General features: G+C 38.3%; 1 protein-coding gene and 1 long non-coding RNA gene across 2 annotated transcripts; both read left to right on the top strand.

Moving 5' to 3' along the window:
* Nucleotides 1–1,597: 1,597 nt before the first annotated feature.
* On the top strand, nt 1,598–5,480 carry LOC144454103 (zinc finger protein 556-like). The gene is made up of 2 exons (XM_078149273.1): nt 1,598–1,689; nt 3,084–5,480. The coding sequence occupies exon 2, from the start codon at nt 3,123–3,125 to the stop codon at nt 3,597–3,599; it is 477 nt and encodes a 158-aa protein (XP_078005399.1). The 5' UTR covers nt 1,598–1,689; nt 3,084–3,122; the 3' UTR covers nt 3,600–5,480.
* Nucleotides 5,481–7,665: 2,185 nt separating this feature from the next.
* LOC144455730 (uncharacterized) lies at nt 7,666–20,173 on the top strand. The gene is made up of 2 exons (XR_013484429.1): nt 7,666–7,715; nt 8,383–20,173. It is a non-coding gene; the product is annotated as an uncharacterized LOC144455730 (long non-coding RNA).
* Nucleotides 20,174–26,341: the final 6,168 nt, after the last annotated feature.

Genomic DNA, 26,341 nt, shown 5'->3' on the forward strand with positions numbered 1-26,341 from the left:
CAGGCCTCTTCCTTAATTTTGGCTGGACCCAGAATATAGCAGGAGATGTACATGTATACATTTAAAAGAATCAGACAAAACCAGCTCAGTAAAAGCAAATAGTACGATATTAGGTAATCTGATTTCTAACTGGAGGAAAGATTAGGACTTTGCATGTGAAGGGGTGAGTGGGGCAACAGGTTCAATTCCCTGATTTTAGAAAAACAGGTCTACCAGTCCTGTCAAGTGTCTTTATACAATCAAAGGAACTTAGAATAACTAATTGTTCACTATAGGGCTAGTTTGTAGATAAGACATACAAAATGTAGAATTTGAGAACTCCTTATATCAGTCTTTTTGGATCTGACTGGGTTTCTGGTCAGCATAACTTAGGTCCTTAGTCAAGGGTCTCTAAACAGCAGGGAGAAAGAGGGTTCTGATTTACTAGCCAGGAAGGACTAGGTTCAAACGATGCAAAATTTTTTTCTCCCAGTTCCCTCAATTGAATAAATTTTTTCACAAGACAAGTTGGACTAGACCTATAATTGAACAGAAAAAGAACCAAACTACCTCCGGAATTGAGTAAGTCCACAAAATGGAGTCAGTATGGTTGACTCAATTGCCTTAATTCCCTGTACCACTTGCTGTCCTAATGCCCTGCATTATGTCACCCTGCTGGCAAGCAGTTTACATTTGAACTTTATAGCAAAGCTATGGCTGGATAAGCACAATTGTTTTTGTTATTTCAGGAATCAGTCACTTTCAAGGATGTGGCTGTGGAATTGACCCCAGAGGACTGGGTACAATTGAACCCATCTCAGAAAAAGTTGTACAAGAATGTGATGCTAGAGGACTATAGGAACTTGGTCTCTTTAGGTAAGAACAGCTACCCCTCTGGAGTCTTGATATATACAATAACAGCTTTCAAAATTTTTTAAGTTACTCTTTGGCATACAAGAGGAAAATATTCCTAATGCTTTTGTAGCCAAGAGACACATTATCTCTGCTACCTGTTTCCAGGAAAAAAGGTCTTTGCTTACTCTGCCTGGAAATTGATCTTTTGATTTGTTATTCTTGAGAATGTGTCTTCCCCTCTCTGTTGCTTCAAATCCAAGATTTTCTTTTTAATCCCGAAGTTGGTTTCATCATACAAAATATTTCAGTGTCTAAGCAGGGGAGTGAGTCAAATGAACAATTTTTGTCCCAAGCCCTACTTAGTAATCCATTCCACCACAATAATAGAATATCCTTCAATGGTCCTTTGGATGTCCTTGAGGTCTTCCTAGAATAGGGCTTAAAGTAGTTTTGAATTCTTTTATTATGTTTTGTGGAGGCTTGTTAAAAAGATGTAATTCCTCCTTGCCCTGACACCTTAAAAAAAGAAAAGAAAACACCCTACTTCTCCCTCCACTCAGCCCATTGAACCCCATATGTTTGAAAAACAAAAATCTCAAGACAAAATCAGATAACATCATGCCTTTGGTGGTATAAGATACATTCAGTGCCCTTATTCCTCCACCTTTCCATTAAGAGTTGGAAGGAGTATTTCATCTGTCTCTTCTATGATGGAACTCTGAAATACCTCCCTGACACTTTTTCATTTTCAATGACCAGGATTTGCAGTTTCCAACCCAGATGTGATCTACCAGTTGGAAAGAAGGGAAGCATCTTGCATGCCAGAGACAGATATTCCAAGAAGCAGCTGTCCAGGTGACTACATAAAAGCCAAGCAGATGGGTGGCTGCAAAATAACTGTTCTGTTGGTCATTTTAGGTCAATGTTCTTGTAAAATGTTGCACATAGTGGCCCGTCAAAGCTCCTCAGGCCTGTTGAGAGGAGCTGAGACTTTCAAACTTCTCTTTTTTATCTCAAGAAGTTACTGTTTTTTATGTATCTCTTTACTGAAATGTACTTCCATTCTCAAAGAAAGTTCATTTAATATTCTTTTCCCTTAAGCAGGCATTCTCCTGCCTCACTAGCATGAATTCATTCTCCCTTTTAAAATAAGTACATTCCTGAAGATATTAAATAATGTGCTCTTTTTGCTTTTTAGTTCTCTTCTATTTTCTTGTATTTTATTTTAATGATTATCTTGCTTTGCTGCTGTTACATTTAGAATATTTAATCCTAACTTCATTCTCCTTTCTTCATTGTTTCATGTTATGTACCATCCTGATTTTCTTTACACTTTGAAATTATGTTTGTGAAGGCACGTTATTTTGTTCATATGACAGTACTTATGTAACCATTAACCCCATCATTGGACCTATATGTTTTCAGTATTTTGCTATTTCACAGAAAGCTCTTGTGGAAATTTTACTGAGAGTTCTTTGTTTGCTTTCAGTTACATATTGAGGATGCTGACCTAGTCCTGGGACCACTGGGTCAAAGGACATGAACACTTTTGTAGCTTTAGCTGAAATTTCTGCTCTTTTTTTCAGAAAAAATGGCAGTAGCAGCTTAATGTGTAGCTATTTCAACATAATTTTGAAAATTTATCATTTTAAAGTATCTTTGCTAATATGATGGCTACTTATTTCTTGTTTTATGACTTTCAATATTGGAGTTTGAGTAATGTTTAAGGTACTTATTAATAATTTCTCTTCTCAAAAACAACTATGTCTTACTCTTACAGATTTCAATCAATTTCTTGCAAGGCAGATATGTTGGATTTTTAGATGACATTTATCACAATGATTGTCACATTTTCCCCCTCATATTTCTTCTTTATTCTGTTTACTTCATTTATCTATTTCTCTTCTTTGCTCTGAACTCAGTTCTCCATTTTTTTTTCCCATTCAGGCTTTTCCTATTTTCACCTCAGATGATAAGAATACATTTGCAAGTTCTCAAAGTTGTCTTTTTTTTTTTCTGAATACACTTGTTCTATTCAAATGCCAGCCAATTAAAGTTAGAGTCAGAGTTCATTCATCCTTTCAGGTAATTTTATCATCAGTCAGATTATTTACACATGTTACTTTTGAGTCTTCATATTTTCAAATAAATTGATTTTTAGTAACTCAAGTGAGAAGGCAAGAAAATACCTCTAAAACCTGTTTTTTTTTTAAAGTCAGAATTAATCAGTTTTGTATTCTTCCTTTCAGAGATCAGAGGATTTACTGGAGATAATCCTTTTCCATGTAATGAATATGGGTAGGCCTTCAGGACAAAGAAGCATCTGTCTGTGCATCAGAGAATACAATAAAGAGAAACTTTACAAATGTAGTGAATATGGGAAGGCCTTCAGAGATAAGACACAACTTACAGTGCATCAGAGAATTCATACTGGAGAGAAACCTTATGAATGCAGTGAATTGGAAAGGCCTTCAGGAGGAAGTCAACATCAGAGACTCCATACTGGACCTATGTGTGATGAATATAAGGGGTGTGGGAAGGGTTTCCTCTACAACTCAGATCTTGCTCTATATCAAAAAAGTCACGCTTTGAAAGAACCTTATAAATATAGTGGATGTGGGAAAGCCTTCAGAAATAAGACACAACTTACAGTGCATCACAGAATTCATACTGGAGAGAAACTTCACAAATGTAGTAAATGTATCTTCATGACGAAGACAAAACTTACTGTGCACCACAGAATTCATACTGGAGAGAAACCTTAAAAATGTAGTCGATGTGGAAGGCATTCAGAGAGAAGACAAAACTTACAATGCATCACAGAATTCATACTGGAGAGAAGTTTTTAAAATGGAATAAATGTGGGAAGGCTTTCAGAGATAAGACACAACTTAGAGTGCATCACAGTTCACACTGGAGAGAAACCATATAAATGTAGTCAATGTTAAAAGACCTTCAAGAGTAGGAGAGAACTTACTGATTAGATAATTCATACTGGAGAGAAACCTTATGAATGTAGCCAATGTGAGAAGGTCTTTGGGAGGAAGTCATATCTTACTGTATATCATAGACTTCATACTGGATATATGTGTGATGAATAGAAGGAGTGGGAAGGATTTCCTCTTTAACTCAGATCTTACTCTACTTCAAAAAATTCATGCTGGAAAGAAACCTTATAAATGTAATGAATGTGGAAAAGCCTTCCAAGATAAGACACAAGTTACAGTTCATACTGGAGAGAAACCTTATAAATGTAGTCAGTGCAGTTAGGCCTTCAGAGATGAGAAAACTCACAGTGCATCACAAAATTCATACTGGATAGAAACCTTATGAATGTAGTGAATGTGGGAAAGTCTGCCAAGATAAAGCCCAATTTACAGTGCATGAGAGAATTCAAGAAAAACTCGAATGTGGAGACTTGAGAGAAACCTTATGAATATAGTGAATGTGGAAAGGCTTACATGATGAAGACAAAACTTACAGTGCACCGCAGAATTCATACTGGAGAGAAACCACATGAATGTAATGAATGTGGAAATGCCTTCAGGAATGAAGAGATATCTTACTGTACATCAGAGAACTCATACTGTTGACATCTATAATGAATTTAATGAGTGTGGGATGGTTTTCTTCTACAACTCGGATCTCATTTGACATGAAGAAATTCATATTGGAGACAAACTTTATGAATGTAGTAAATGTGGAAAGGCCTTTGGGAGGAAGAAGTCACATCTTACTTTTCATCAGAGAATTCATATTGGAGATACATGTTTGTGAATGAATATAAGGTGTGAGAAGGGTTTTCTCTACAACTCAGATCTTACTCTACATCAAAAACTTCATACTGGAGAAAAACCTTATGAATGTAGTGAATGTGGGAAGGTTTTCTGAAGTAAGACACAATTGACAGACTTACTCAACATCAAGGAATTAATTGTGGAGAGACACCTTTTGAGTTTCAGAAGGCCTTTAGACTTAGCACATTACTTTATGTTCATCAGAGAATTGATAGTAGAGTGATTCTTCCCCTATGCAGAAGCCTGCAAAGAGGCAAAGATCTAGTATTATCATCCTATGGTCTCCCATGGACCTTCAGGGAAGGAGAAATTATGCTGGCTGAGGCAGAGGTTACTGAGTGGATAATGGTATTGGAGATCCTTAGTATTAACTTTGATCCCTGGGCATATGGCTTGCAAGACACTTGCAGATGACCTCTTGGCCATGAGATGAGCCTGAGCCTAATGTGTGATGAATAATTGTTGACAGAGCTTGAGGAATATATCATAATCTGAGCTGTATTCCTGATGTTGCTGGTGCTGCTTCTGCTCCTGTTCATTTCAGTAGCCACTGTGGACCTTACAGATTTGAAACCACATTAATTAAAACAAAGTATCCCAAGGTTGTGTGGCAGATTTTGATGCAATGTGATTTCTGTCCTGTGCTCTGAATGTGAAAGGAAAGAAGTTCATTGAAGTGCAGGTAAACAGCAGGATTAATTATGACTTTCTCATTGTAGCTAAATGCCTTGTCATCTAATGAGTGACACATATGAAAAGATGAATAAAATTCCCATTATGGTTAAAGAATATAAACAGACTTTTCAGTGAAAAAATCAAAGTGATCAATAATAAAAATGCTTTAAATCATTATTGATTAGAGAAATGCAAATGAAAACAATGTTGAAGTAATATGTCACATTAGCTCAGACTGGCCAATGTGACAGAAAAGGAAAGTGATATTCTGGAGGGTCTGTGGAAAAATAGGGACACTAATGCACAATGCAGAACTGGTCCAGCCATCCCAGAGGACAATTTGGAACTGTGCCCAAAGGACTATAAAACTGTGCATACCCTTTGACACAGCAATACCACTACTAGGTCTATATCCCAAAGACATCAAAGGAAAATGACTTACATGTACAAAAATTAGAAATATCGTTGGGGCCCTGCCCTCATTGGAAGTTGTATAGGCACATTTAATGGTATGTCATGGAGGAAATTAATTTTCAAATATGATTTGGAGGAGAGAGTCCACAGGGTCCTTTCTAACTGTCAGTAATGGGATTCTGTGAAATCAGTTTTAGGTCTGCCAAGGTTTTTGGGTTTGTTTCTTAATGCAGCTGTCTCTCTATTCCCCTTCCCCCATCAATCCCTAGGGAGAGTTCAAGTGCGTTCCTTGGAACATCTCAAACTGATCCCTATACCAAAGGCTTACTTAAGCACAGTAGCAGGAGGTGAGAAGTAAGGATAACATCCTTTTAGCTCACAGCATGTGCAGTAACAATTAGTCACACTGTTTACCCTGAGTGGGGAGTTATACCTCCTTCCCTCCCTGAGTCCTTCTTCCATGCCTTGCTAGATGGTGGAGGGAGAAGAATTGGTACAGGGCACCAGCAAGAGGAGTTAGGAACATGTATGAGGCCTTGTTCCCATAGGCAGATGGGCAGAGAATATGGCACAACTGAGCTATCCTGAAGATGATGAAAGATGATGCTAATGCAACATGGTAAGGGAACTGAAGATAGTGGGAGAAGTTCTTGTGCAATACATCTGTGACATAAACCTGCATTATCCCCAATTAAATAACAAATTAGAAATCCTGAAAACCAAAGGAGAGATGGAAAAAATTGAAATTAAGAAAATTATTGAATTAATAAATAAAAATAAGAACTGGCTTAAAAAAACTATAAAATGGATAAACTTTTGGTTAATTTGAGTGAAAAAAAAAGAAAAACCAAATGACCAGCATCAAAAATGAAAATCGAATTCACCACCAGTGCAGCTGAAAATCAAAACAATACTTAGGAGCTATTTTACCCTACTATATGGCAATAAATTTGACAATCTTAGTGAAATGAATGAATATTCATAAAAATATAAATTGCCCAGATTAAGGGAAGAGGAAATAAAATACCTTACCCCATTTCAGCAAAAGAAATTGAAGAAGCCATCAATGAACTCTCTAAAAAAAAAAATCTCTAGCACCAGATGGATTTCAAGTGAATTCTATCAGGCATTTAAAGAACGATTAGTGCTTATACTAAATAAACTATTTGGGAAAATGGGTGAAGAAGGAGTTTTAACAAGTTCTTTTTTGTGATACATATATGGTGCTGATACCTAAACCTGGAAGAGCCAAAACAGACCACTGCCTTTGGAAGGAAAGGTCTTTCCAGGGTTTCAGTTTGTATGAAGCAATACCCATTCAGTAATTAAAAACTATAGATAAGAATTTAGGCAAAAGTTGGCTTACTTTGCGTTCACAAAAGAATCAGTCTAGGAGGGTGAGACCCTGACAGTTTCTCTAGGTGATGAAGAGGGTTCCGGGTGTAGAATCAAAAAGACCAGAGCTCAAATGCAAGCTCAGGAACCTGCTAGTTGTGTGAACCTGGGCAAGTCATTTCACTGTAGTTTTCATATCTATAAAATAAGGTCTATAATAGCTTCCCAAGGTTGGTGTGAGGACCAGAGAAGATAAAGCTTGTTAAGTACTTAGTCCTGCCTGGAACACAGTGAGCTCCAGGTAAATAGTAGCTCTTTTATTTAGTCCATCTACCAAAGGCCTGGCATTCATGAGGTAAGGGGAGGAGCGGAGGGGGCAGGCTCCTGGCAGGAAGGGCGGGGAGGTAGGACCACATTCCGGGCCGGGGGGGGGGGGGGGGGGGGGGGGGGTCGAGCTCTAGACATGCGCAAAAGGTACCTCAGCCTCCAGACTACGATTCCCAGAAGGCGGTGCTCGCTTGAGGGGCACTTTCCAAACTTAAGGGCGAGAGGACGGGACTTCCGTCTAACTACGACACTTCCGCTTCCTTTTCTCTCCCCCTCTTCCACTCTCGCTGGTACCTGCTTCCACTTCCCTGGCCTGGGCTGAAGTGTCACGGGGTGAGCTGGGCCGAGAGCGGGGCCAGGCCCAGGCAGAGCCGGCTGCGGGGTGCGGCGTGGTCGGAGCACCAGGGGCTGGCTGGAGACCACACGGAGAATGGGAGGAGCGTCCGGCAGAGGAGGCAGGAAGCCCCTGAGGGCCTCCCAGGGGCCTCGGGGCGGCCCGTGCTTGGGAGGTGCCGGAGGCGGAGCTTGGGTGTGGTTTCTAATCCTTCTTCAGTCACGCCCACATACCGTGGCCCTGCTGAGGGCCTGCCATTCCAGGCCTCACGCCTCAGGCCTTGCCCTGGGCCCAGAGTCCCACGGAACGTGCTCCCGGGGTGGGTCTGTCTGATCCTCCCTGCGGACATCCCTTGGCCTCGTCTCCTCCTCCCTGCGTCCTCCTGGGTAGCGCCTCCTCCGGGAAGCCCTCCCTGATGCTACCAGGGACCAGTGCCCTCCCTCTGCTGGAATGGTCGCCTGTCTGCCCTCCAGTTTGTCTCTAAAGAGATGCTGACCCAAGACAGCGGCCTCCATCCCCAGGAGAGAAAGGACCGCTTCCTTCTGGCCCCCTCACGCCCCCAACCCCTGCCACCGTCCCTGATCTCCCCTCAGTGGAGAAGTGGGTCTGAGCAGGGCAGACCCCGAGCTTGACACCTCACTGTCCTGCTTCTCTTTTCCTCCCCAGCTCTCCCTTCTTTGGCCTCTGCTCTGCCCCAGGAGGACAGCCAGGAGGAGGAGGGAATGGCTCCTGCCCTGACAGCCAGGCCGGGGAAGGTGAGTGCCATTTGCTACTTTCCTCAGATAGCATCTCAGGCCAGAGACCTTGGGATAGGTGTCTTTCTCCTGTGCTGTAACACTAGGAATTGTGGACATCAAGGAATTCTGTGCTTAGGGCTAAAAGAGACCATACAGAGACCAATATATCCTCTAGACACAGAAAAAAAGACTTTACGTTTACTTTGTTTTTTTTTTTAATTTTGAGTTCCAAATTCTTTCCCACCTTCTAATCCTTCCCCCACCCAATGAGAAGGCAAACAAGGGGACACTCATTTTGTATGTAAAGTAATGCAAAACATTTCCATATTGGCCCTGGTAAAAAAAAAATGAAGCAAAATGAAAGTGAAAAGCAATATGCTTCAATTTGCACTCAAAGTTCATAATTTTTCTAGTCATATTTTATAATTAGTCTTTTGGAATTTTCATGGATCACTTTAACATTACATATACTGTTTAAAAATATAGAGAAAGAAAGGCTCTTACCAAATTCCTTCTGCAAACCAAGATGATGTTAGCTCAAGCAGGGAGGGATGACAGCACTGTTAAATCAACGTTATATGTTATGAGATTGGACCTATATTAGGTGTTCATATTTGGTGCAAAATTAAGGAAACTCTTGACATAAGAGAATATATTAATATTATGAACAACATAAAGAATAGTGTTCTGCTAGTAGATTCTTCTGACAAGATAGAATGCATATTCCTCTTAAAAATATAAGGGGTAGGAATAAAGGAAAAGTAAGGTTCTCTGAGTTTTTCGCTCACACTCATCAGATTGGGAGAATTGACAAATAAAGTAAGAGGAGAAATTTAACACGGCCTGTGGGAGAACAAGTACATTATTATCATTTGGATGGTGGTTGTTGTAAATCCTCTGGGAGTAACATTTGGTCAGGAGGTGATGCCATGACTAGCACATGAGTTGGGTTTAAGTGAGGGAGGGCTGTCCATGGTCACCAGCCTCACTCTCTTCTGCTGACATACCTGGGTCCTGTGGCAAGATAGAGATCAGGAGGACTGAAGATGGTCCAGGATGCTGTGAGAGACCTTGGACTTTGAAGCTAAGGTCTTTAGGAGTTCTCACTTTGACTGAGGCAAAGACCCATTCAGTGATTAAGGCTTGTTTAGAAATGTGGGGTGGAATGGTCCCTTTTATCTAATAAAAAGTAAATAAATAAAATCTGTCTGGGAGGGGAAGACCCTCAGGATTTCTGGCCAAAACAGAGACAATTAATATTCATATAGTAAATGAACTACTGGAGCCCAAACCATGACCACCAAGTGGTGCTTGAGCTGGGACCTATTGCTAGCCAATCCATTAGAGCCAATGAATTGAGTGTCAAGCTTGGTGTTTCAGAACAAAATCTCGTCAGTAAACTCCGAAAGCGTGATAGCCCATGTGGAGAGAGGGAGACGTGGGAGTAAAGGGAGAGGAAGGAGCTTTGTTCCTCAGTGGAAGTGGCCAGTTGGGTCCCTGATGGGGCAGCTCAGAGCAGTCACAGGTTATTGTTTGTCCTTCATTCTGGAAGAGGACCATGTCATCAGGAGGATGATTCCGTGACTTGCAAATGAATTGGATTTAAGTGAGGATAGGCTGTACAAGGTCACCAGCCTCACTTTCTCCTCGGGAGCCATTTGAGTCCAGTGGCAAGATATACATCAGGAAGACTGGAGGTGGCCCTTGCTGTTGACGGAGCTGCAACTTGGGCCAGCCATTCTTTATTTTTTTTCTTTCCCCAATTTATTTATTTTTAGTTTTCAACATTCCCTTCATAAGATTTTGAGTTCCAAATTTTCTTCTGATCCCTCCCCTCCCCCCACTACATGAAACCCTGCATTCTGATTCCCCCTTCACCCAATCTGTTCTCCTTTCTATTACGACGCCTCTTTCTCTTTTCCCCTTCCCCTCCTCTTTTCCTGTAGGGTAAGATAGATTTGTATACTCCTTTGCATGTGTATCTTATTTCCCAGTTGCATGCAGAAACAATTTCTAACATTCATTTCTATTTTATAGAGTTAGAAAAAATAATAACAAGGTTCATTTGGAATAGCAAAAGGTTCAGAATATCAAGGGAACTAATGAAAAGAAATGCAGGGGAAGGTGGTCTAGCCATTCCAGATTTTAAATTGTATTCTAAAGCAGCAGTCATCAAAACTGCTTGGTACTGGCTAAGAAATAGAGTGGTGGATCAGTGGAATAGGTTAAGTATGCAAGGCACAGTAGTCAATGACTATAGTAATCTATTATTTCATGAACACTAAGACCCCAACTTCTGTGATAAGAATGCACTCCTTGACAAAAACTGCTGGGAAAACTGGAAAAGAGTATGGCAGAAACTAGGCATTGATCAAAATGTCACACCAAATACCAAAATAAAGTCAAAATAGGTTCATGATTTGGATATAAAGGCTGATACTATAAGCAAACTGGGAGAGCAAGGAATAGTTTACTTATCAGATCTGTGGAGAACAGAAGAATTCATGACCAAACAGGAGATACAGAACATTATGAAAAGCAAAATAGATAACTTTGGTTACATTAAATTGAAAAGATTTTGCACAAACAAAGCCAATGCAACTAAGATTAGAAGGAAGGTAGAAAATTGGGAAAGAATTTTTATAACCGGTCTCTCTGATAAGGGCCTCATTTCTAAAATATATAGAGAATTAAGTCAAATTTATAAAAATACAAGTCATTCTCCAGTTGATAAATGGTCAAAGGATATGAACAGGCAGTTCTCAGATAAAGAAATTAATGCCATCTGTAGTCATATAAAAAATACTCTAAGTCACTATTGATTGGAGAAATGCAAATTAAAACAACTGTGAGGTACCATGTCATACCAAGATGAGAAAACAAGAAAGTGATAAATGTTGGAAAAGATGTGGGAAAATTGGAACACTAATGTATTGTTGGTGGAGTTGTGAAATGATCCAACCATTTTGGAGAGCAATTTGGAACTATGCCAGAGAGCTATAAAAATGTGCATACCCTATATCCCAAAGAGAGCACACAAATGGGAAAAGGACCCACATGTACAAAAATATTCATGGCAGCTCTTTTTGTGGTGGCAAAGAATTGGAAATTGAGAGGATGCCCATCAATTGGGGAATGGCTGAGCAAGTTGTGATATATGAATGTAGTCGAATACTATTGTGCTATAAGAAATGATGAACAGGCTGACTTCAGAAAAACCTGGAAAGACTTGTCTGATCTGATGCTGAGTGAAGTGAGCAGAACCAAGAGAACGTTGTACACAATAAGAACCACTTTGTGCGTATATTCTCTTTGACCTGGGAACTCTGGAATTTGGCTATTTTATTCTTGGGAGTTTTCCTTTTGAGATCTCTTTCAGTAGGTGTGGACAAGCCATTCTTGAAAGGAATTTGGAATGATGCTAAGAAAATTACTACACTGGCCCAGCAATAGTACTACTAGGTGCAAAAGAGTCAAAGAGGAAATGACTCATATGTACAAAAACATTGATAACGGCTCTTTTTGTGGTGCCAAAGAATTGGAAACTGAGGAGATTTCCATCATTTGTGGAATGACTGAACATGTTATGGTATACAGAGGTTATAGAAAAATATTGTAATATAAGAGAAATCACACAAGAAACTTTTTCAGAGAACCTGAGGAAGACTTGTATGATTCACTGAAGAATGAAGTAGATAGTGGAAATCAAAAATGTATCCAATGACAGCATTGTAAAGACAAACCACTTTGAAAGATTTAAAACCTCTGATCAGCACAGTGACCAACCATTTTTTTCTGAAGAGGATTCGTGATGAAATATGCTACCCAACTTCTGACATTTATGTGATTGACTTTTATACTTGAAGTTCCAGTGAATAATCTGAATTAATTTCTTCCTTTAAGTATTGACAGATTTCACCTCTTTGCTTTCCAAGGGACTCTGAAAAGTATTCACCACCACCACAATTCAAAAGCATGCATTCTGTGGCACTTAGCTTTCCTCTTATGTGGGAATTTGTTTTGCTTGCCTTTGAATTATTATTACAGGGATTTTGCCTACCATTTTTTCCCCTCCAACATGGAGGGCAAAGTGAGAGTGCTAGAAAATAGATTTTTGTTAAAGATGGCCCTCCTTCCTTAGAATAGAGGAGGAAGGATGAGAAGAATCACTTTTGGTGTGGTATTCCTTCCTCCTGGTATGTTGATAACATCATACTTTTTTGTCTAATTAATATATCAGCAGGTTCCTATCTGTTTTTTGGGTTAATGCTGTGTTAAAGTGAATTAAACTGAAGAGTGAAGCGGCAGCAAAGGACAAAGAAAAGACTAGGTTGTGTGTCAGAAGGCTTACATTTGAGATTTAGATGTAATTTTTAATAACCAATTGACTTGAAGCATAACTAATCATGAGAATAAAAATGTTTATCATTACAATTAATTGAGGATGAATAAAAAAAAGAAATAGATCTGTATAAAAATAGAGTAGTGGAGAGACAACAAAGCCTGAAAGAAAGTATTCTGGTGATAAAAGTTAGAAAAAGATTTTTAAAAACCTAGCCTGGAGGCAAGATCAGAGAACAGTGAAGACCATGTTTCAGAGTTGATGGGATGATGGGGATAACAACTGTGAGAAAGCTATACAACTCAGATCTTCCTTGCTTTTTATTATCTCATTGAAGAATGATAATTTGGAATTAAGAATGAGAGCCCAGAAATTGTCAACAGGAAGTGGATACTGGAAGTAAAAGGAGACAGATGGGATCCAGCTGTTGTGATAGGAGTGTGTAATGTGTTTCATTGCTTAGCCACTATCATATGTCTCTGAAAGATTGTGGAGAATAGGGCAAGTTGCCCAGTATTGGAAAAGGGGACATTTACCAAGGTTCTGAAAAAAGAGGGTAGATTCTGCGCAGTCTAGGCTAGTGACTTTGAATTCAGGCCCATTCCTAGGATACGTGAGTAGTTGGCTGTTGTCTCTTTCTCAGAGAGGACCAGAGTGGCATTACTATGTTAGAGTCAAGTTGCAGTGTGTCTGACTGTGGCTGATCAGACCAGTATGAGCTCAGAATGCTCTAGCAGAGGTTGGGCACAAATAGTCCATGTGAACATTTGGGATGGATTCTCTAAATTTGTGCATCTTCAGTTTCTTTTGAGCTACTTCCATTCTGTTTTGCTCATAGAGCACAGCACCTTCTTTGATGTGGGCATGCCATGTTGGGCAGTCCTGTGCCAATGTCTGTCATGTCATATAATCAATTACAGAGTTCTTAAGAGAGACTTTAAGGGTGGCCTTGTATTTGTTCTCCTCACCAATGTTGTTGTCCAAAGTGATAACTTGCCCTGTGTGAGCTTTCCATAAAGTAGTCTTTTTGGCAAGCGTAAGTTTAGCAGTCGAACAATATGGTTAGACCATGGTAGTTGCACTCTTTATGGTAGGGTTTGAGTGCTTGGCAGTTTAGTTCAAGGAAGGACCTCAGTGTCTGGTAACTTATCTTGCTAAGTGATCTTCAAAAACTTCCTAAGACAGTTTAAATGGAAGCTATTCAGTTTCCTGGTGTGATGTAAGTGTACTATCCAGGTTTCCCAGGCATACAATGAGGTCAGCACCACAACTCTGTAGACCTTCAGACTGGTAGGCAATCTTCTCTTGTCTCCCATATTTTCCTTCAGAGCCTATGAAACACTGAACTAGCTATGGCAGTGCTTGGAGCAACCTCATTATCAGTGTGTATGTCCCTGGAAAGCATACTGCTAAGGTAAATGAGCTTCTCCATAGCATTCAGAACTTTTCCATTTGCTGTAACTTATGGTCCCAAGTATAGATGGTGTGGGTCTGGCTGATAGAGCACCTGTGTTTTCTTGGTGTTAATTGTTAGGCCAAAATTTGCACAAGCAGCAGAGAATTGATCCATGCCAAAAAGAATGAAAAGAAGCACACAGCCTTGTTTCACTCCATTGGTGACTGGGAAAGCATGAGAGCATCATCCTTCATCCATAATCTGGGCAATCATCCCATCATGCAATTGATGTATGATACTGATGAACTTCTGTGGGCAACAAAATTCTGACAATTTTCCATAAGCCCTGACAACTGAGACCATCAAAGGCCTTCGTCAGATGTACATCTGTACACAGACCTCTGTTCTGGTCTGAGCACTTCTCATGTAGCTGTCAGGCAGCAAACACTATACTGAATGTTCCTTGGCCCTTTCTGAAACCACACTGGCTCTCAGGTAAATGACCATCTTCTAAGTAAAGGATTAGCCTATTAAGGAGGACCCTGGCAGAGTCTTGCCAGCAATGACTAAGAACGAGGACCCTCTCCCCCATCATTGTCACAGAACAGTCTTGTTTTCCTTGACCTTTACCTTCTCTTGCCATATACCTCAGAAAGTTTCAGTCAGCTTTGGGATGAGAATTGGACTCTTGCCTTATAAACCTCAGCTGGAATAGAGTTAGCACCAGGTGTTTTGCCAGGTGAAAGGAGCCTAATGGCATTCAAAACCTCTTCTTCAGTTGGAACTTCAGCAAGGGAGGGATTGACTTCACACCAAGGTAAATTGTGAATCCCTTCAGCATTGATTCATGATGGTCTATTGAGAACACTGTGGAAGTGTTCAACCCATCTCTCTAGCATCATGTCCTTATCACCAGTCAATGTGGCTCCATCAGCACTGAGTACTTAAGATGTACCATAGGTCTTAGAACATAAATAGCCTTCAGGGCATCATAAAAGCACTTTGGATTGTCACTATCAGCATAAAACTGAATTTCATCTGCCTTCCTACTGAGCCAAGAATCTTGCATCTCTCTAAGCTTTGCTTGTACATCTGATGCAATTAGATGCTGCCTTCTTAGAAATGATATTATCTCAAATTAGATGTTATCCTTTTGGTAAACCCAGTAGAGTTCTTTTTCCTTTAGTAGCTTCTGAATTTCCCCATCATTTTTGTCCAACCAGTGTTGATGTTTGTAAGTGTTCTGACCCAGATGAATAAATGCAGTGCTGTGCAGCAGATCTCTAGAGGCTGCCCACCCTTTTCTGTTCCACTTTTGTCAAATGTGTGTGGACTCAACTTTCCTTCCAATTTAGCAAGAAACTGTTCCTGCTCAAAGAAGTGCTCTAATCTGTTGACATTGGTTCTCCTGGTAGTCATTTTGCCTTGGGGCTGCGGCTTTTGTTGAATGCGAATGTTTAATCTGGAGAGGATAAGTCTATGATCAGTCCAGCACTCTGCACCACACACTAACTTCATCCCTCTCGTATCCTGTCTGTCTCTTCTCCTTACAAACGCATGGTGTATTAAAAGCCAATATTTGCTGTGAGGGTGCATCCAGGAAGTTTTATTGTGTTTAGGTGAATGGAAGACAGTGTCGTTGACAAAAAGGCCATGAGATACACAAGTCTTCAGTAGTATGTGACCACTACTGTTGCTATTTCCAACTCCATCCCTCCCAAGGACTCCCTGCCATGCCTTGTAGTCTGAGTCTACTAGCATTAAAGTCACCCGGAATTACAAGCTTGCCTTCTTTTGGCACGTTGATGATAAGGTCTCCAGGTCTTCAAAACATTGATCTTTGACCTCATCAGGGTTCATCATGGTGGGAGCATAGGCACTGAGGATGGTGGCATGGCGTTGTCCTGCATGTGGCAGTTGCATTGTCATGAGTTTGCTGTTCACTCCTTTTGGTAGGCATACAAGCTTGTTGACTAGATTAGTTTTGATTGCAAAACCTACATCAGCTCCAGGGCATTCCCCTTCACTGTGGCCATTCCAGGAAAAAACATGTGTCCAGCCCCTACTTCAGCAAGCTGGCCTTCATTTGTCAGCCTCGTTTGACTGAGAACTATTCTTTGGATGTGATACCTGCTGAGTTCACTTTCAATAAGAGCTGTTTATCTTTCAGGTGTGCTGGATTTTGTGTTGTCTATAAGTGTGTGCACATTCCATGTACTGATGGTGAGTAGAATCACCTTTGCAAAAGTTTTTGTTCTTTTTTTTGTGTTTCAAGTGCAGGGTGGGATCCCCACTTACTGCTGTAATCAGGGCAGAGTTGGATAAGCAGACAAGTTTGGGGCACCTTTTCTGGCTGCTTCCTCTCACCAGGAGGTGAGCAGTGCCATCCTTAAAAGGCTGCTCAGACACCCAGGGGGCTGCCACTTCCCTTCTAGTACATCCTTTCATAAAGGATAGCCTCTTTTTATATATTCATTTAATAGGTGAATGCTTTTGTTAATGCAAATAATCATTCCATTTCGAATTAGTTGAGTCTTTTTTGTTTTAAATGAGCATTTTGTGTATTTGGTTTGGTAAATCAAGGCACCTGTGTAGTTAAAGTAATGAGACATTTTTGGCATTTTCTTATTATTTGGTAGATTGTTTTGAGACTTCATATACAGATTCATAATCGAAACTATTACAGTGACTTCATGCACATTGGATCCCCAAACAAAGCCATTCAGCTGCTTTTAATAGCAATATGCCACCCACTTATGAAGAAGAAAAGGACTTTTCCTCCTAAGTCCTGAAGTTTTAGACTTCCGTTAATGCCTCACGTAGGCCAAAGACGTACCTTACATTGATCCTTCCTAGGTCCCATCTTGTTAGATTCAGCCCATTCTTTTAGCTTCTTGAAGTCTTTTTGGATCCTTATTCTTTCATCCAACATATATGAAAGGGTTAAATCACTAGCTCACCAGGAACTGACGTCACCAGCCTAGAGTATGAAGAATCTGTTCTTTACCTTTGTGAAGAATTTTCCAAATGTTTGTTGCTTAAAACAACCACTGGCCAAAGAATGGCCCTTTTTAAAAAACCATCTGTGTAAGAATGCTTATCAAGGGAGACTTAATGTACACAGCAATGGAATCAGCTATGGTTCCTTTTCCAGTCAAGTCCACAGGCCCTGAGCTACCTGGCTCTTTTAGCATGTGGGTAACCTAGAAGAGACATAATGTCAGGCTACTACTCTGCTGACAAACAGCATGGCAAACAGAAGACCTCTTGTGGCTGGAGAGCAAGCTGTACTGAAAATGTTTAAAGGCACATAGGGCATTGTAAGAAAGACTGGATCATCAGTGTAAGGTATGAGGTAGAGAGCAATTAGAAAAGTTTCTTTTATTTTTTTGAAGGCTTTGTGCTATTTCACCAGAGTCTATTTTGGAAAAAGATTTTCTCCTTCATCCTCTAAATTTAATCCTTCTATCAAAGAAGTAGTTGCAGAAAAATACCAGTGATAGTGACTTTATCTGAGAGTTCATAGAACATTCTCCTCTAGTGGTCTCCATTTTCTCTGATATCAGAAGTGCTAATTTAAAAAAAAAATTATTTCTTAATTTATGGAATAAAAAAGCATTTCCATAACACAATATATAATAATGATGATTGTACATGAAACTGCAACTCCACTATGGAAAAGTTGCTATTGCTTTCATATATACAATAAAATTATTGTGTAAATTTCTTTTTTTCTTCCCATCCCCCTTCCATCCTTAGAGATGGCTACCATTTGACACAAATAAGTGTGTGTGTACATATGTGTGTATGTATGTGTCTTGTATATGTGTATATGTAAAATTATTCTATACATACCTCAGTTTATCAGTTTTAGATGCAGATAGCATCTTTCTTCATATATTCTTTATAGTTAATTTGTGCATTTGTAATAGATAAAATAACTTATTCACTCAAACTTATTCTTAAAACAATATTGCTGTTACTATATACAATGTTTTCTTGATTCTGCTCTTTTTTTGGTCTTCATTATTTCATGCAAGTCCATGTTATTCTAAGATTATATGGTTCATCATTTCTTATAGCACAGTAGTCTTCCATCGCAATCATATACCACAACTTGTTCAGCCATTCCCCAGTCAATGGGCATCCCTGCAATTTCCTGTTCTTTCCCATCAGAAAGACAGCTGCTATAAACATTTTAGAACATATAGATTCTTTTCCTTTTTCCCTAATCATCTTTGGAGATAGACCATGTAGTAGTATTGCTGGTTCAAAGGGTATAGGTAGTTTAATAACTCTTTGGGCGTAATTCCAGATTGGTCTCAAATGATTGGATCATTTTACAATGCCACCAACAATTAATTAGCGTCCCAGTTTTTCTACTTCCCTTCCAGCATTTGTTACTTTTCCCTTCTATTGTTTTAGCCAGTCTGGTAAGTGTAAAATGATATCTCAAGGTTATTTGAATTGATATTTCTTTAATCAGTAATGCTTTAGAGCATTTTTTATATGATTATAAATTGTTTTGACTTCTTCATTGGAAAAATGCCTGTTCATAGCCTTTGATCATTTATCAGTTGAGGAATGATTCATATTCTTATAGATTTGACAAAGTTCTGTATGTATTTTAGATATGAGACCTTTACGTAGTAAACTGTCTATAAAAATTTCCCTCCAATTTTCTGCATTGCTTCTAATCTTGGCTATGTTTGTTTTATTTATACAGAACCTTTTTAATTTTATGTAATTGAAATTATCCATTTTATACCTGACTTTGCTATCTCTTGTTTATTTATAAATTGTTCACCTACCCATTAGTCTGATAAATAAATATGTTCAACTTTTTTTTTCAGTTTATTATATTTTTGTGTGTTATGTTCTGTTGGGTCTGCTTGTTTTACACTGTGTCAGTACATATCTTCTAATGCATCTCAGAATTCCTCATATTTGTCATTTTTAAGTATATAAATGACAGTGTGATTCTTATGCCGTTTTTTTTCTAGCTATTCTTTACTGGTGAGAATTCAGTTTGTTAGCAGGTCTTTGCTGCCTGAAAGAGTACTCTTATGAATGTTTTTGTGTAAAAACTCAGTTGTGGCCTTGGTCTGCTTATACAGAAAAGGAATGGCAACATGGTACAGTGAGAATAGCCTTGGATTTGAAGCGAGGAGGACCTGGGCTCAAAGTGTAGATCTCCTATTTGCTCTCCTTTTGACCTTAAACAAGTCACTTTCTCTCTCTGGGCCTCACTTCTCTAATGTGTAAAATGAGCAAATTGGACTCCAAAGTCTCTTCCAGCTCTAAATATATGAATTGGAAAGTTGTGGTCACTTAACACCCTTTGCAGCAGTAAAACATTGTTCACATGCTATTACAGACAGGAGACTGTAGTCCCCCATGCTCTTATGGTTCCAGGAGCATTGAACACAATGGTGTTCATTTCAGAGCAGCACACTTTAAGAAGCACAGCGAGGGAATGAAAAGAGGAAGGTAACTGCCTTAATTGTGAAGAGATCAGGCTGATTGATCATAGGAACTGGGCTTGTTGAGATTGGAAGAGAAGACTTAGGACCACATGATAGCTATCTTCAGCTGTTCCATTTTTATTGTTTATTTCAGTAAGTAGAAAAGGAATTAGCCATATTACTGCTTCAGCTTAGAGGGAAGAAGTAGGAGTCATGAGTGCACATTGTATAAAAAAAAACCACAAAGTAAACCACACATTTAAAATTGGTGTTATTGGAGCCTTCTAAAAGGGTAAGCGTTTATTAAGCACCTACAAAGTGCCAGACACTGTGTTAAGTGAAGAGGATGGAAGGGATGGTAATAATGGCTCCTTCCTGGAGGAGCTTACAAACTAATCAGAGAGGAATTCTTTTCTAAAAATTTTTATTCATTTAATTTATGTAACAAAACAAGCATTTCCAAAACATAGTATGATTTTTAAAATAAAAGATGAATAAACATGAAACTGCCAATTAATTATGGAAAACTTGCTATTCCTTTTAAATATATAATAAAATTATCATGTACGTTTCTTTTCTTTCTCTTCTCTTCCACCCACAGCCCTATAGATGGCTACTATTAGAAGAGAGAGAGAGTGTGTGTGTGTGTGTGTGTTTACATGTAAAGTTATTTTAGACGTACTTCTGTTTATCAATTCTTTCTGGTTGAAGAATGCTTAAATGCCTGCTATATACCAGATGTTGTACCGGGATACAAATAAATAAATGAAAGAATCACTTTTGGCAAGGGAAAGATGAAATGACTGAGGAAATAAAGGATCAGTCTTTTGAGCATATCAATTTTATATTAAACAAGGCCTGACAATTGCAGAACAAACTTCACCAACTTAAAGCTGGATCCAGAATATAGGGCAAGATATACTTTTATGCATTAAAAAAATCAAAGAAGACCAATTAATTAAAAGCAAATAATACAATATTAGGTAATCTGATTTCTAATTAAAGGAAAGAAGAGGGAATTACCATGTTAAGGGGTGAGAGGCAACAGGTTCAATTACTTGAATTCAGAAAAAGAGGTGTCCCACTCCCTCCAAGTGTCAGTATACAATCAAAGGAATATGTAAACAATAACTAATTGATTGTTCACTATGGGGCCGATTTTCAGATAAGACATAAAGTGGCTTCAGATGTAGAATTGTGAGAACTCCTTCCTTACATCAGTCTTTTTGGATCTGACTGGGTTTCTGGTCAGCATAACCTAGGTCCTTAGTTGAGCATCTCTAAACAGCAGGTAGAGGTGGTCTGGTTTCCCAGCCATGCAGGGCTGGGTCTTAAACAATGCAATAAAGTTTTCTCCCCATTCCCACAATTGAATAAATTTTTCTCTTATGACAGAAACTGGACTAAACTATAATTGAACAGAAAAAGAACTGAGCTAACTCCAGAATTGGGTTACAAAATGGAGTCATTGTGGTTGACTCAATTGCCTCAATTCCCTATTCTACTTGCTGTCCTAAAACCCTCAGTTCCCTCAGCTTACTGGCAAGCAGTTTACATTTGAACTTCATAACAGTTAGAGTTATAGCTGGGTAAGCACAAATGTTCTTCTTGTTTCAGGAATCAGTGACATTCAGTGGAATTCAGGAATCTGGATAAATTCCAGACCTATCAGGTCAAGGAAATAATATTGCAAGTAACCAGAAAGAAATGATTCAAATATTGGGGAGCCAGGGTCCGGATTATGTAGGATATAGCAGCTGCAATATTAAAGGATCAGAAATAGTAGAACATGATATTCAGGAATGCAAAGGAGCTAGGATGCAACCAAGAATCACCTACCCAGCAAAAGTGAGCATAATCCTTCAAGGGAAAAAAATGGTCATTCAATGAAAAAGAATTATTTTAAGCTTTCATAAGGAGAAGATGAGAGCTAAATAACAACAAGAAGTGATTTCTGATATCAAGACTCATGTGAAGTATAAAAAGGTGAAAAGGAAAGAGAAAACATAAGCTCAATAGAGCCAAACTGTTTATATACTTTTAATTCTTAAGAACTGTATCAGCAATAGTGCTGTTAAAAGGAGTATACATAGAACAGAGTATGAGTATAAGGTGAATTTGAGGGAATGACATAAAAAATTAAAGGATGCAAAAAGGGATCGCACTGGGAGCAGTAGGAAGGGAGAGGTAGAATAGGGTAAATTATTTCACCTGAAGAGGTGCAAAAGACTCATTACAGTGGAGGGGGAAATGGGAAGATGAGTGGTGGGAATTGCTTGAAACTTACTTTCACTGAAATGGGCTCAAAGAGGGAATAACATACACACTAAGTTGAATATAGAAATCTATTTTATCCTAAACAGCAGTAGGAGGGGAGGAAAGTAAGTAAGGTGGGGCAGGAATGACATAAGGGAGGGCAGATTGGGGGAGGCGATGGACAGAAACAAAACACTGGTGAGGAAGGAAAGGGTGAAAGGAGAGGACAAACTGGAGGAAAAATAGAATAGAGGGAAATACAAAGTTAGTAATCACAACTGTCAATGTGAATGGGTCTCCCATAAAACAGAAACTGATAGCAGAGTGGATCAAAAAGCAGAATCCTACAATATGTTGTTTACAAGAAACACACTTGAAGCAGAGAGACACATACAAAGTAAGGCTAAGGGGCTGGAGCAGAATTGATTATGCTTCAGCTGAAGTAAAAAGAGCAGGGGTAGCAATCCTGATCTCAGACAAAGCAGAAGCAAAAATAGATCTAATCAAAAGAGATAAGGAAGGAAACTATGTCTTGCTAAAGTATACCGTAGACAATAAAGTAAAATCAATACTAAGCATATATGCCACAAGTGCTAGAGCATCCACGTTTTTTAAAATTTTTTTGTTTTCACATAAGTCATGTTGTAAAGAAGAATTAAAATGAATGGGAGGAACCATGAGAAAGAAGAAACAAAACAAGAGAGAGAGAATAAATAGTATCCTTCAATCTGCACTGAGACTCCATAGTTCTTTCTCTGGGTGTGGACAGCATTTTCCATCATGAGTCTCTTAGAGATGTCTTAGATCTTTGTATTGCTGAGAAAAGCTAAGTCTATCAAAGTCCGCATTCTTAAAGGAGAAGTTAAGTAACAGGAAGAAATAGATAGTAAAACTATACTAGTGGGTCCTTGACTGTCCCCTGTCAGAACTTGATACATCCTACCAAAAAATAAACAAGAAAGAAACTAAGGAGGTGAACAGAGTCTTAGAAAAATTAGATATGGCAGACTTTTAGAGAAAATTGAATGGGAATAGAAAAGAATATACCTTTTTCTCAGCAGTAGAGGACATCTACACAAAAACTGACCATGTGTTAGGGTATAAAAACCTCAAAATCAGGTGTAGAAAGGAGGAAACATTAAGTGCATCCTTTTCAGATCACAGTGCAATAAAAATTATATTCAACAAAAGGCAGTGGAAAGATAGATTAAAAATTAATTGGAAACTAATCTAATCCTAAAGAATAAGTGGGTCAAAGAACAAATAATAGAAAGAATACTTAGTTTCATTAAAGAGAATGACAACAACGAGACAGTATACCAAAATTTATGGGATGCAGCCAAAGCAGTACTTAGGGGGAAATTTTTTCCTCTAAATTCTTACATCAATAAAATTGAGAAAGAACAAATCAATGAACTAATGCAACCAAAAAACAAAGCTAGAAAACGAACAAATTAAAAATCCCCAATTGAGCACCAAATTGGCCATCCTGAAAACCAAAGGACAGATTAATGAAATTAAAAGTAAGGAAACTATTGAGCTACTAAATAAAACTAGGAACTGTTTTTTTGGGGGGTGGGGAGGACCCAGTAAGATAGAGGAGCCATTGGTTAATTTGATTTAAAAAAAAACAACAACCAAATATTGAGTATCAAAAATGAAAAGAGTGAACTCACCACCAATGAAGACAAAATTAAAGCAAACATTGGAAACTATTTTGCCCAATTGCATGCCAATAAATCTGACAATCTGAGCAAAATTGATGAATATTTACAAAAATGTAAGTTACCAGATTAACAGATGTAAACACAGAATACATCATTAATCCCATCTTGGAAAAAAAATTGAAGAAGCCATCAATGAAGTCCATAAGAGAAAACAGCCAGAGCCTGAAGGATTCACAAACAAATTCTACCAAACATTTAAAGAACAACTAATTCTAATATTATATAAACTATTTGGAAAAATAGGCAAAGAAGTCCTACCAAATTCCTTTTATGATACAAATGTGGTGCTGATATCTAAGCCAGGAAGAGCTAAAACAGAGAAAGAAAACTATAGACCAATTTCCCTAATGAATATTGATGTAAAATTTTTATGTAAAATATAAATGTTATATATTATTTTATATATAATAAATTTTATTGTATAACATATAGTTATGTTGTATATAATTATATTAGCTTATATTTAATATATAATTATATTAGATTATATTAGATATACATATTATAGATAGATTTCTATACTCAGCTGATGGTGTATGTTGTTCCCTCTTTGAGCCAATTCCAATGAGAGTAAAGTTCAAGCATTGCCCACCACCCGCCTTCCCATTTCCTCCTCTACTGTAATAATATATACTTAATATATCATATATATTATAATTATATATAACATACTGTATTATTACATATTAAATATAATATATAACATTAAGTTAAATAAAAATAAATTTCAAAATAGCAGCAAGGACATTACATTAGTATGTCACCAGGATCATACACTATGACCAGGTAGGATTTAAAAGAATGCAGGGTTGGTTCAATATTAGGAAAACTTTCAGTGTAATTGACCATATCAATAATAAAACCGAACAGAAATCTTTATGATTATCTCAATAAATGCTTAAAAAAAGAAAAGCTTTTCACAAAATACAGCAACCATCCCTATTAAAAACACCAGGGGCAGCTAGGTGGTGCAGTGTATAAAGCTCTGGCCTTAGAGTCAGGACAACCTGAGCTCAAATCTGGCTTCAGACACTTGACACTAGTTGTGTGATCTTGGGCAAGTTATTAACCTCAATTGCCGCACTAAAAAACAAACAAAAACACTAGAGAGCATAAGAATAAACGAAGCTTTCCTTGAAATGATAAGTAGTATCTGTCTAAAACTATCAGCAAGCATTATATGTAATGGGGAAAAGCTAAAAGTCTTCCCAATATAAGCAAAGGAGAATCAAGGATGCCCATTATCACCTCTATCATACAATATTGTACTAGCAATGATAGCTATTGCAGTAAGAGAAGAAAAAGACATTGAAGGAATTAGAGTAGGCAGTGAGGAAACAAAATATCACTCTTTGCAGATACAGATAATGTGATGGTATACTTAGAGAATCCTATAGAATCAAATAACAAACTACTTGAAATAACTTTAGCAAAGTTGCAGAATATAAAAGAAACCCACATAAATCAACAGCATTTCTATATATGACCAATAAAGCCCAACAGCATGAGACAGAAAGAAATTCCATTTAACTGCAGACAATATAAAATGCTTGGGAGTCTACCTGCCAAGACAAACCAGGAACTATATGAACACAAGTATAAAACGCTTTTCACACAAATAAAGTCAGATCTAAACAACTGGAAAAATATCAATTGCTCATGGGTAGGCTGAGCAAATATAATAAAAATGACAATTCTGCCTAAACTAATTTACTTATTCAGTGCCATGCTAACTAAAGTACTAAAAAGTTATTTGTTAGAGCTAAGAAAAATAACAAAATTCATCTGGAAAAGAAAAAGTCAAGAAGATTAAGGGAATCGTGAAAGAAAAAATACAAAGGAAGGCGGCCTAGCAATCCCGAATCTCATACTATATTATAAAGCAGTAATCATCAAAACTATCTGGTACAGGCAAAGAAATAGCATGGTGGATCAGTGGAACAGATTAGATACAAAGACATAGTAGTAAATGACCACAGTAAGCTAGTGTTTGATAAACCCAAATAGCCCAGGCTGTGAGATAAGAACTTATTATTTGACATAAACTGGAAAACAATATGGCAGAAACTAGAAATAGAGCAACAGCTTACACTGTACTATGATAAAGTCAAAATTGACAAAATGGAAAGGTGTAGACACCACTGCTGATAGCAGAAGACTGCAACATCTTCAGCCTCGACTCTGCTGATTGTGAGCTGGAAATCTGTGCCAGACCCATTGCCACTGAGCCAAGCAGGGACCCCAGAGGCCAGGCTGGGGGTGCTACAGATGAGATGCCTGGGCGCTTTTCCTGGATTCTCCTGGTACCCATGTAAGTAACTAGTATTTACACTGACTGGCCCTGCAGGACAAGGTGATTTTCACCCTTGGAGATACAGACAAGGAGAATGGAGGTTGAGTCACCACAATCTCTTCTGCCATATAAAATGAGAAAGAAAACAAATTTTACCAAAACTCATTGGCTTTCAAAAAAACCATCAGGACTGATAATTACTTGACTTGGAGTATGGTAAACTCAAAGGAGAACATTAAACAATTTTAATAACTTTAACAAATGAATGAGAACAAAGATCACAAATGAGCTTCAAATGATGTAAAAATGACAACAGAATCTTGTTTGTGATCCCATGACCTTTGTGTGTTCTCCTTCCTTACCTAGGAGGCAGAGAAGCTGAGCTGCTGACCCCCTCTCCATGCTCTGC

The sequence above is a fragment of the Phascolarctos cinereus genome, unplaced genomic scaffold (genome assembly GCF_003287225.1).
Source record: "Phascolarctos cinereus isolate Bilbo 61053 unplaced genomic scaffold, phaCin_HiC Scaffold_2;HRSCAF=192, whole genome shotgun sequence".
Lineage (NCBI taxonomy): Eukaryota > Metazoa > Chordata > Mammalia > Diprotodontia > Phascolarctidae > Phascolarctos > Phascolarctos cinereus.

What these genes read in the sequence shown, in the direction of transcription:
- LOC144454103 (XM_078149273.1), top strand. Translation starts at nt 3,123, where the DNA reads ATGAATATGGGTAGGCCTTCAGGACAAAGAAGCATCTGTCTGTGCATC.